This window comes from Belonocnema kinseyi, chromosome 7 (genome assembly GCF_010883055.1).
Source record: "Belonocnema kinseyi isolate 2016_QV_RU_SX_M_011 chromosome 7, B_treatae_v1, whole genome shotgun sequence".
Taxonomy (NCBI): Eukaryota; Metazoa; Arthropoda; class Insecta; order Hymenoptera; family Cynipidae; genus Belonocnema; species Belonocnema kinseyi.
The window spans coordinates 88,801,461-88,814,388 of NC_046663.1; the positions used below are offsets into that span (position 1 = coordinate 88,801,461).

The window sequence follows — 12,928 nt, forward strand, 5'->3', positions numbered from 1 at the left end:
CATGGCGGTCATGGCTGTCAGAATCGTCAAAACGAGTTTGGTGCGTCGTAGTGTTATCGATAACTGTCTTGCACTTGACAAGTGTTGCGTGTGATATAATAATCGGAGAGTAGTGACAATAGTGCAAACTGAGTTAATCCATGTTGAGATGAAGTTACGGCGCGTCATATATGGCGCCGCGCGAAAATTACGCGACGGAAACTCGCAGCTCGCCCCACACGGGCCCTGCGCTCATTCGGACTAATAATCAATGGCTTTATTTGAGAAGAGGTATACAAATAAAGTTCTGCTAGATGATACAGAAAAATTAACGAGTGTCATCGAAAATGCCAGGACGATCGACGGACATACGGTAGGTGACTTTCTTACCCTCGACTTTGTATTCCCTTAGAGTGGAGAGCTGTCAGGGTTGTCAGCCATCGTTGACATACCACTCGATTCCAACCACTTTTTTTTAATAATAAATAAAAAAATAATTCACTCTTGTATTGATTTATTGGCATCTGTCTCTTTCCCCTCTTCACTTCCGGGGTTCAACGACGTCACATTCCATTCAAGAATGTCAAGGTCACACGGAATTCCCTCGAGTCGATTTCCTCATACTCTTTTTTAGGAATAGAAACAGTCTGAGGCAATTCGTGGATAATGATGGTTTTCTAAATTAATTACTACCACTATCAAATAGTTTCAGAATTGCTTTCATTTGACGAAAGAGTTTTTGGTGTATTTTGTTTACTCCCATTAATTTGTTAGTATACATTCTCCGTTTGGAGCAATAAGAACGCATTTGGGACAATAGTCCTAGCACTGTAGAAAATTTCATGTATAATTCAACTACAATTGTTAGGTTTGACAAAGAATCGAAATTTTGAGTGTATGGCTTAAAAAAAATATTTTCTTTAAAAAACCTTTTTTAAAATCAAATTCTCAAGAAATTCATTTTGGGCGGCATAATTGCACAAAAAGAGTTACAATGAGAAAAATATGTTTCTGAATAACATTGTAGAAAAGAAAAGAGGCAACCAAACCACCTCGTCCTTTCATTACTGTTTATCCGTCCTTGTTATACTACCAGGATCCAACATGTTTCGAGGCCAAACGGCATCCTCATCGGGGAAATTTTGTAAGAAACTAACAGGCAATATTTGTATTTTATTCCCCTATTAATTAAAGAGCAGAATTGAATTTAAAATTACTTATTAAGGAATTATCAACATTCGTTTATCTTTAATATTTCTTAAAACCCGTTCTATATATTTTTCCATCGCTTAAAGTCAATCCCAAAAACTAAAAGTATGTTGACCAGAAGGATTTTCCATGTATTACTTATTCGAATTAATTCAAAACTTCATATGAATGAAAGCAGTTCCCTTAATACATGTAATAATGGTTTTTCAAGGAAGATTCTTTGAATATATTAAAAAAATTCTTAGAATAAGTATACCTTGTATACCAAACTACAGTTAGATTATACTTTAATTATTTAAGAATTTTACTTAATTAATTAGTAAAATAATCTTTAATATCTCTGAAGACGCCGATATAAAATACATTTTGTTGAATATTTGCTTGAAAGTTAAAAATAAGACAATTTTCTTTAAAAAAAGAAATTAACGTGTCTGAAGTTCTGAACTTTCAAATGCACGAAATATGTTTTATCAGTTCTATTCTATCTATAAATATTGTTCCAGTTACGATTAAAAATAATGGACTATAAACTTTTTTTTACTCTAATATTTGCATTATAAATAAATGAATATTTTAGCACTATATCTAATTTGCAAAGCCATTAGTAAAAACTTTCGTTAATTTCAACATTCAAAACTGTAAGCAAATAAACATTACTGAAATGATAAGTGTGTTTCTTCACTATGACAATGTGAAAAATATATTTTGTACAGTGTACATTTGGTTTTTACGATCTCTTCTATGAAACTTTGTGCTCCGTGTTTTTAAAAGTTTAGTATGAAATGAGAGACTTTTCGCAGTTTGCGTTATATCCTTGAACTAAAAGGTCGTCTTCTAAAATCAATGAATATATTCAGAAGAATAAAATTTATTTTTTGTCCAATGTGATTAAGAATAATCTTTGAAAATAGAGTTCTCATCTTTTATCGTATTTAACTACAAGAATAACAAAATGATATTTTTTTATTATAAATTTAAATTGAAGATTCTTTGATTTTGTTTTCATCCGATATTTTTAAATATTGAGAGTTAAATAAATCCTAAAGATTTTTTGATTCTATTTTTGATCTACTTTTTAATTAATATAAGCATAACATAAAAATATTCCCTATTTGTTAAAAAGAAATGTTTTTTTTCAGAACATACATCGTTTTAAGCCACCTTTTGCAATTTTGTTTCACAATTTGTATGTTTTAAGTTCACTTTGTATATACACTGTCCGGTGTATCCCGAATGGCTTCAACTCAAAGGGCTCACTTTTCGTTTTTTTTTTCTAATACCATTTATATTATAACCCTCACGATCATTCTAAGACCTACAAGAAAAAAATCCCTAGAGGGATTTTTGAATAAACTTTAATTTTTCTAAAAGCTATGGGTATTTTCATATAAATGAAAATACAATACAAAAAGTGGAGCTACTTTGGCTCAAGGTCAAGAATTTGGCGTAAAAAAAGGCTATTAATGTTAAACACCTCTGGACGATTGGAATCGAATTTTTCACGTCTTATAGTTCAGGAGATATGGCCTTCCAAAATTATTTTTCAGTAAATAACTTTTCTTAAAATATTCTTAACTTCAGTTGTTGTGAATTAGCGAATAAGTACACATGTTCAGCAAGTGTGTTAAAAACATGTTCTATGATATATCTCCTACATCCAAAGTTACAGCGGTTTGAAAAAAATAACAATACAAAATTTTGGCTTGTAATTGATTATGAACCAATCTATTTAGATTATTACCTTTCCAAATAGAAAAGGAAAAAATCCAAAAATGTATACATTTCTAAAATTTGTAATATTTAAAACATTCTTTACACACAAAATTTAAATAAAAACATTTTGTTGAAGAAATTGAGTTGAAAATGATCTAGCCTGAATTAAAATAACTCTTAAAATATGCATAAGAATGCCCTGCATATTGGAATTAATCATAAGTTTAGTGTCGTTGTTTTATTTTTATTATTTAAGATCGAAATTAGATCTACTTTCTCAGGATAAGTTAATTTTTTGACAATTTTTTTGTTTTTTAATATTTATTTAAATATATCTTTTCCTGAAAATTATGAATTTCTACCAAATTGATTGCAATGAGGAAATGTAACTAATATTGTTGGAGGACCGGTTAAAAATATCAGTGAAGTCCATTTAATTAACAAACAAACAAATTAGGATGAGCTAATTTTTGGTTTGAAATATTGTTGTTTTATTTTTGTTATAAAAAATAATTTGTATACGTTTATCAGTTTTCTATTAATCAAACCTTTTGTTTTTCTATGAATAATTTCCCCGGTGAGAAGATCTAAATTTGTCCCCAAACATGTTGGTTCCCTAGTAGAATAGAAAAAACGGAATAAGAATATGGAAAAATGAGAGGTTGGTTTTAGTTAACTTTTTCCTTTTTCTCCTTCTTTTTTTTTCTTTTGTCAGCTGTAAATGTTTTTCATGCTTTGTTTTCTTTGCATAAAATTATTCTAAGAAAGTATAATTCATTTCGTTCTTAAATAAAAAAATTTGTACCATGTATCCATTATCTAAAATAATACAGAAAAAAAGCAATGACAATATTTTTGATAATTGATGAAATTTGATATCTTAAATTCAGAATTAATATAGAATATGTATTTCGGACAATGTATCCCATATAACCAAAGAACGTTAAATGCCCTCTAATTATTTAAATATTGCGAATATTCTTTGAAATCGGTTGGTTTTGTTTATCATGAAGATAAATTAGAGTTAGGATTTTTTTAATCTCATAAATTCTCTACTGAGAGTCTGTTGGATGACTATTCATTTGCCAAAAAGTTATTTGCCAATGGCGACGTTTTCGAAAAAATATACTTTTTCGCATTTTTAATGGACTGTTTCGGCGTTCGGAGTAGTGACGTATTCGAAAGTTGAATTCACAAAAAATAAATTTTAAGTTCTTAAAAATTGACGAAAATTGAAAGTCTAATTCACAGCAGTTAAAAATTTAAAAAAAAATTCTTTCAATATTTTTTCAATTTCAAACTCATTAGATTTAATTCTAATGATTTTGGTTTGAAACTACTAATTTCAGGATAAACATACCAGCATAACTTAAAGTTCTTAAAAAATTGTAAACATTCAATTAAATCTAATTTTGTCTCATACAAATAATTTTCGACGAAAAAAATTAATATAAAGTAACAATAAACTGTTTTGAATCTTTTGAATTTATTGGTTTTCATTTAAAACCCGATTTTATGTGAAAAACGTCAATATAACCTTAATTATTCCAAAATTATAAATCTTCTTTAAAATTTATATTGAAAACGTATTCTACAATATTGTACAACCAATTTTAAGGTTTTTTTTTTAAATCTAATGAATCTTATTTTACTAAAGATACTTTATTTTTATTAATAATATAAAGTTGAGAATCTTCTTTGAAATCTTATTTAAACAATTAAAAATATAAATTTCCGACGAAAAATATTAACATACTCAAAATTTGTTAACAGATTCTAAACCGTGTTCAAATTATAATTGTTTTTGTTTGAAAATACGAATTTTCGATGTAAATCTCCAACGTAACGTAAAGTTGTTAAAAAATTATGAACCTTCAAAATTTCATTATTTTTATAAACTAATGTCAATTGCCCATAAAAACGCTAGTAATCTCGATGATGATTTTTATTTAAAAGTGCTAATTTGCGGCGAAAAAAACTAACACATCTTAAAATGTTTAGAAATTTTAAGTCCTCGAAAATTTATAATTTTGTATTAAAATTCTTGATTTTACATACTAATTTTCGAAGAAAACTCCTAACATAAAACGTGTAGAATATTTTTTCATTGTGCTTTTTCTTATCAAAAGAGATTATTTGTAGATTTAATTTTAATATTTAAGATGTAAAACAACGTCAAGTAATGAAAAGCCAATCAGGTTTCAACAACAGTGATTGCGCGTTTTTCAAGATATTTCGTTTCACCACATTTTTTTTAGGTAGACAACTTGTTTTTTGTACACTCCATGTAAAAAGTCGTTTTTGTCATAATAAAAATACGTACAATTTTTCTATCAAAATAAAAAATTTTAAATTAAATGTCCGATCGTATTACGGTCCTGAGTATTGAAATTGAGTTTTTTGAATGTTAAATTTCTAAAATTGAATCTTCAAAAAATGTATGCAAACCCTTCATAATTGGCAGATATAAAACGGAAATTCGCAACGTTATTAAAATAAACAATTTAAACTTAAATTAGGTTAAACTAAAAAATTTAAAACTTATAAATTGAACTGTTAAAAGATTTATGATTGAATAATATAAGTCCACGTTATCATTTTCAATGCGCTAAATTGAAGAATTAATCAATACATTTTAAAATGTTGAACATTAGAAAATTTTAAAGCAATTTTAAACCAGAAATAGTAAACATTTTAAAATTTATCGTTGAAAATTAAAAAGTTTTTAATTTGAAAAATTTAATTATTTTTATCCAATAATTGCTTATTTTAAATAAAAAGATAAATATTAAAGAAATATTTTGTGACAACTCTGTTCCCAGTGTAGATTTACACAAATAACTGTGACAGTGTAAAGTCATATGCAGATGGCCTGCTGTTTGCTACGCCCCTTTTTACTCTTCTAAAATTCGGCTAAATTACTGAGAACTGATATAAAAAAGTCAACGATATTTACCCGAGTGTTTAATGTAATTTTACACTATGAAAGACAGATATTTTAGATTAAAGAATTCAGAGAGGAATCTTACATTTTTCTTGTAAAATATCAGAATTTTTGTTAAATTCGTTTACAAATTAATAGAAATTCGTACGAAATCTAAAATTCTAGCGTCTTTAATTTAAAAACTTTTTAAATAGAATGGGCATTTATTTAGATTTTTTTTTTATATTCGATGAGCGAAAAATGTGCCACTCCTGTTTAATAATTGAAAGATCTTCAAGACAGGTAGGGAGTGTATATTATTTTATATTTATTGAAAATTTTAAAAATTGGTTCATTATTTTAAACACCTTCAAATTTTAAACATTGAATTGTGACGATGCAACAATCATTCCTGATAAGAGATAATGAGTGTCGTATAAATCACTGTCGCTGATAATTAATTTGGAGATTGTTCCAACTTGTCTGGAGGTTATCCATTAATAACCATGTCTTCGTATTCTTGTTGTTTATTTTATACACTGAATTTTGTGTAATGTGTTGATTCCACAAAATGATTGCATTCTCATTTCGTGAGAAGGTATTTGTTTTTTGTAGAGCTGAAGAAAAATGGTGTTAGTTGGTTCGATTTCTATTTCTATTGTTTAAAAAAATCTTAAATAATATTGTTTGTTGCTATTTATTTATCAACTTTTAGTCTGACTTTATTAATCTAGTGTTTAAACTTTTGTATAAATAAAATAAACAGAATTCTTAACTTTTTCTACTGATATTTCGCAAATTATTGCTTAGATTGTGTTTTATAAATGTACGTAGCAAAATGCATAGCCTCTATTAACTTATATCTTCATCTTACTTGCTTGCTTAAACAAAGAGGATCAAATTATTTCTATAAATATCTTTATCAAAGACGCGTTTATCTATGAGGTTTAAAGTTGATCCCAGGCCAGTAGATAAAGCACATAACACAGTCTCAGAGAAAAGGTTTAAAAAAATTAAGGCAGGTGCAAAGTCAGCAGAAAGAGAGTCAAGATGTAAAACTCTCCTTTAGCAAATGCAAATAAATTACACAAATTAAAATTAATTAATTGAAAATATATTAAAAACGAATGAACACGTTTGCTCTATGACAAACAAGAAATATGAGGGTTAATCAAATATTTTATTTCTTTAGAAAAATATCCCTCTGAGAACATTTTATCTTGATTTAGGAGGAGTTTCCCTAGAAATGTTATTGCTGTGAATTTTTCTTTAAATTTGTACTATTCCGGATTTAAATTTTGTCAAAGAATTTAAATTTAAATCATTTATTTAATATTTGCAGTTTTTAAATCAAGTATCAAGTGATCATAATTTCGATTATTTTTAATTACTTTGTCCTCATTTCCTTTGAAGAAAAAATCATTAATTTTCAATTGTTTTCAGTCAGTCGCCTCAATTTCCACTTCGAAAGATTGGTAATTATATTGCTTTGTGAGTAATAGTTTCTAGGTTTAACTAACAATGACCTAAATTACATAAAATTTGTCTCTTTAACGGCTGAAATGATTAGATCTGGACTCAATTTCTAAAATATTCAGTTGAAGATCCTACGTATTTATTTGCAGTAAACCCATATGCGGTTGTTAAAAGTATAACGCTTTGAAGTTAAAGACTTTTAAATTCTGGACCAATAAAGACCTTTTTAACTATACTTGTGCAGTCTTTTATCTAAGTTCAAAGTACAAATTGAATTAAAAAATCTTGTTTTAACTTATGTCCTTACAAAGCATAAAATAATGTTGCTGAAGATTTGAAAAAAAATATTTATAATTCAAAGAAAACTGTAATAAGGCAATTAACTAAATACATAAAACGCATCAAGAAAATCAAACTATCATTAGTTTAAGTTTAATTATTTTTTGCTGAATAGTCATACTTTTTTGTTGAAAATTCAACTGATTTTTGAAACATTCGTCTTTTTGCATAGAAAGTTCTTTCTTTTTGGCTGGGAAATTCAATTGTCTGGTTGTAAATAAAACTGTTTTTTGTTGCTATTTAATCTTTTTTGTTCAAAATTTCTAAACCATTGGGTTTTTTAGCTTGAAAACTGACATTTTTGTCAAAAATTCATCCTTTTTGTAGAAACTTGATATTTTTTGGTTGAAAACTCAGCTCTATTGGTTGAAAATTAACTTTTTAATGAAAATAAATCTTCACGGGATTAAATGTGAAAGGTTTTCGAAAACTTTTGATAAAAGTTTCTTCGTTTTGGTAGATAATTCAGGTTGAAAATGGAGCTAATTGGATGAAAATTAATATTTCTTGTTTAAAAATTAACTTTTTTGTTAAAACTTTATCTTTTCGGAATTAAAAGTCAATTTTTTCTAAAAAATTCGACTTGTCAGCTTGAAAACTAAAATTTCTATTCAAAATTCATCCCTTTTGGTACAAAATTCATCCTTAATTGTTGAAAATGCAACTATTTTATTGAAAATTCAGCTCTCTTGGTTGGAAAGGACCGTTTCATTGAAAATTAATCTTCTTAAGATTAAAAGTTAAAAAGTTTTCGAAAACTTTAGAGAATTTTTAGTCTGAAAACTCAACGCTTTTAATGAAAATTTATCTGGCTTGTAAGAAAATTAATCTTATCTTGTTGGACGTACAACTCTTTAGTTGAAAATTTAGCTTTCTTGGTTGAAAATTAACTGTTTTGATGACAATTTATCTTTTCGGGATTAAAACTCAATTTTTTTGTTCAAAATTCATCCCTTTTGGTGAAAAAATCATCTTTTCTCTTTGAAAATGAAAATATTTGGTTGAAACTTACCTTTGTTGTTGAAAAATCAACTTTTTGGTATTAAAAGTCTTATGTTTTTGATAACATTTGAATTTTCAGCTTCAAAACTCAACTATTTTGATGAAGAATTTCCTCTTTTGGTAGAAAATTATTCTTTTTTAGTTGAAAATTCAACTCTTTAGTTGAAAACTAGTCATCTGTTTACCAAAAGAGATGAATTTTTAACAAAAAAATTGAGTTTTTATCCCGAAACGATTAATTTTCAGCCAAGAGAGCTAAGTTTTCAACTAAAGTGTTGCACGTGCAACAAAATAAGATTAATTTTCTTACAAACCAGATAAATTTTAATTAAAAGCGTTGAGTTTTTAGGCTAAAAATTCTCAAAAGTTTTCGAAAACTTTTGACTTCTAATCTTAAGAAGATTAATTTTCAATAAAACGGTCATTTTCAACCAAGAGAGCTGAATTTTCAATCAAATAGATGCATTTTCAACAATCTAAGATGAATTTTGTACAAAAAGGGATAAATTTTTAATATAAATTTTAGTTTTCAAGCTGAAAAGTTGAATTTTTTAGAAAAAATTGACTTTTAATTCCGAAAAGATAAAGTTTTAACAAAAAAGTTCATTTTTAACAAAGAAGTCTTTTTTTTCATCCAATTAGCTGCATTTTTATCCTAAAATGAACTTTTTTTTACCAAAATAGATGCATTTTTAACAAAAGAATTGAATTTTTAAGATGAAAAGTCGAATTTTCTAGAAAAAAATGGACTTTGAATCCTGAAAAGATCAATTTTCAACAAAAAAGTTCATTTCCAACCAAGAAAGCTTAATTTTCAACTAAACAGTTGAATTTAGAACCAAACAACATGAATTCAGGGTGGCCGCTGGACCGGGAAATGACCGGGAAATGACAGTGAATTTATTCCTTGGTCGGGAATTTTACGAATTTTTAGAAGAAAAATTTGCCCATGTTTGACTTCAACAGTTTCGTAAACAATAAAAGTATAAAAAACTGAACAATAGTTGATTTGACAAAACGATTCTAAATCGGTTCAAAATTTCAGGATTATCAGATTGTAACTGTTTCAATTCGAAAGTCTTAATACAAATTGAGATCAATATAATATCATTTATTCAGATAATTTTATTTTTAAATAACAATTTTAATGATTTATCAAATAATTTGAATTGTTCTGTTTAAAAAATGTTTAATTTGTGAGAGAAATTGTTAAAAATTGACGTATAAATAACAATTGAACAGAAAAATTTTTGCGAACCGGGAAAAAACCGTGAATTGACCTGGAATTTTTTTCTTCAATTAAAACGACCACCCTGGCATTATTTACAAAATCGAAGAAACTTATCAAAAGTTTTTGAAAACCTTTCACTTTTAATCCCGAGATCTAACTTTTTTTGTAAAAAATTATTATTTTTGCTTGGAAATTTATCTCCTTCATTAAGAATTAAACTATTAATCGTCTTATTCATCTGTTTAATATAAAATTAACTATATATTTGGGTGAAAATTCATGGAAGTTAATGAGATTAAATGAGGTTAATTTATGAGGTTAAAATTAATGAATGAGGTTAATAATTAGGTGAGAAATTAAAACATATATTATCATAAGACAAAACCGGAAACATTTTAATTTCGATCGGTGAAATAATTATTTCCTTAAAAAACCGTGAAATCATATTTTTTGGTTGGAATATTAACTATTAGGTTTTTCATCGAGAATTTATCTATTTTGGTTGAAAATTCTTGGTAAATACTTGGTTGAAAGTTAAACTACTATGATTTAATCTGATTTTTTGGTTTAATTAAATTATTAATTGAGTTTTATTTTATTTAAATATTCTATTTGTGGTTTAAAATTGATCTTTTTTAGAAAAAACTCCACTACTTTGTTGAGAATTCATGTATTTTGGCGAAAATTTGTGGTTTTTTAGTAGGAAATTAAACTTCTCGTGTGAAAACTTATCTGTTTGTTTAAAAATGTATCTATTTTGTTGAAATTGAAGTATTTTTACTTGAAATGTCTGAAATTAAAAGTGTTCAAATTTAATTCATTACGGTATCTATGTCCCTTTTATATATAAGCATTTATTCTCCTATTTTTAAAAAATTACCCTATTGACACTGTTTTCAGAGCACTTCATGATGTTAAGTTTGCAATACTAATATTAAAATTTTTTTCTGGTTTTCTAGTTCCTATTTTAAAGAATCAAAATATAAATACGGCATCATATTGTCAAAGGTTTATTTAGCTTTGTAATAAAATGAATTATAATTTGTCTGAACATTAGTTATAAAATTGATTCTAGGAATTATATTTTGGTTTTCACCCCTGAATTTAGAAATAGATTTCATCTTATTTTGTAAATTCAAGCCGATAAATTAAATGAATAGTGGAATCAACTTTTTTAAGTAGATAAATATTTCTATTGACATTACAGCCCTTTTTTGCGCGAACATTAGTCACTTTTTAGCTTAAATTAGTGACTTTTTTCACTTAATCAGGTACGTTAGTCTGTGGTAAGCCTAAATATAAATGATAGAAATGATTTATATTTCAGGAATATGTGATTAGGACACAACGAGGCCCGCTTCCTGAAAGATCCTGGCGAGTTTGCAGACGCTACAATGACTTCGTACAGCTCAACGGGGCTTTATGGGCTTCCGGCCTCAATTTACCATTGCCCCCAAAGAGGATTATCGGTAACATGGAACCAGACTTCGTAGCTCGACGACAAGTTGCTCTACAGGTTGGTAAAAGTTGGAAAAGAGGTTGGTACCATCCTCTTAAAAAAACTTTACTTGTTAATTAAAGTTTTGACTTACAAAATCAATTTCTGAAATACAATTTAGAATATTCAATTTGATTTCAATTTCAGAACTATCTAAACGTGGTACTAATGAATCCGATATTGGCGTCGTCTTTATCTATGAAAAAATTTCTCGACCCTGAGAATTACACGGCGCCCCTGCATGGTAAGATTGTATAATTATTTTTCCCTCACAGAACCTGCTAGACAATCACTTTTACTTTTTTTTCTGAATTTCCAATGTTGCTGTCAGACTTGGTACTATTTTATTTACAATATTCTCAGGTCTCGGACTCACCACACTATTCACACTATTTGACACTTTTTTTTAGCAATGAGACTATTTTGTCACTATTTCTTTACTTTTGGTTGAAAAATATTCTTGAACTTTTTCGTTAATAGGCTAAAATAATATGTTCGTCATCTCAACGAATCACAAAATACCGGAAAATTGTGTCAATGGCCGATGAGGGGCCGTGCCTAAATTTCGTAGTATTTTTTGCAATTTTAAACCACATACCTTCATTTGTTAAGGTCCCGCAAAATTTGAGACCCTCCCCTTTATTTTACTAAATGTTTGCCGGCTTAATTTTTTCGTGAATTAAAAAACTTAGAGATCATCAAAAAATACGCAAGACGATGGGAGAGGAGGTGTACAATTTTACTGATTTTTATGACTCAATAAAGTAGTTCTACCTTCAATCAGACAGTTGCATATTTAACCAAAAAATATGAAAAATTCTACCAAAAGAGATAAATATTCAAATCAAACAGACGAATTTTCAACCTAAAAAAATGTTCAGTTAATACAAAAATCTAATTTAAAAGATTCAATTTCCAATGTAAAAAAAACGAGCTTTCATGATTTTCTAACCAAATATTTTAATCTTTAATCAAAATGTTGGATTTTCAATCAAGAAAATTAATTATCTACCAGATGTGTCAAATTTTTAACAAAATACAAACATTTTCAACTAAATAATTTGAACAGTGGATCTGATGCTAGTTTACATTTTTTTGATTTATTTTAGCTTATACTTTTTTCATTTATGAAATTTTTTTACCAAATAGTTGAATTTTCAGACTAAAAAAGATCAATTTTCAATAACAGAAAAAAAACTAATTTTTCTTTACAGAACTTTTTCATTTTGTACAAAATAGTTAAATTTTCGAGCCAATTAGACGAATTTTCTAGAAAAAAGTTAAATTTTCAACAAAATAGTTAAATTTTAGGTTATGATAACTGCTTATTTTTAAAAATCCAACTAAAAATGTTAATCTTTAATCAAGAGAATTAACCCTTAAACGGCCAAAACGCCACTACCGGTACACTGCTTTTCAACGGCCAATAACTAAGACTATTCGACACAAAAAAAATATTGAGACACATATATTTTTATTGCTTAAGATCTCCTCTTTCCGACGGTGCCAATGAAATTCCTCAAAAAATTTTCTTATTATCCCAAAATGCAGTTTAAAC

General features: G+C 27.3%; 1 protein-coding gene across 2 annotated transcripts in view; it reads left to right on the forward strand.

The window, feature by feature from the left end:
• LOC117176155 (PX domain-containing protein kinase-like protein) overlaps nucleotides 1–12,928 on the forward strand; it is a 34,180-nt gene continuing 21,252 nt past the window's right edge. For both annotated transcript variants that reach the window (XM_033366240.1, XM_033366241.1), the window contains exons 1-3: nucleotides 1–352; nucleotides 11,200–11,388; nucleotides 11,518–11,614. In XM_033366240.1, coding sequence (XP_033222131.1) covers nucleotides 251–352; nucleotides 11,200–11,388; nucleotides 11,518–11,614 — 388 coding nt within the window. In that variant the 5' untranslated portion in view covers nucleotides 1–250. The remainder of the gene's footprint in view (nucleotides 353–11,199; nucleotides 11,389–11,517; nucleotides 11,615–12,928) is intronic.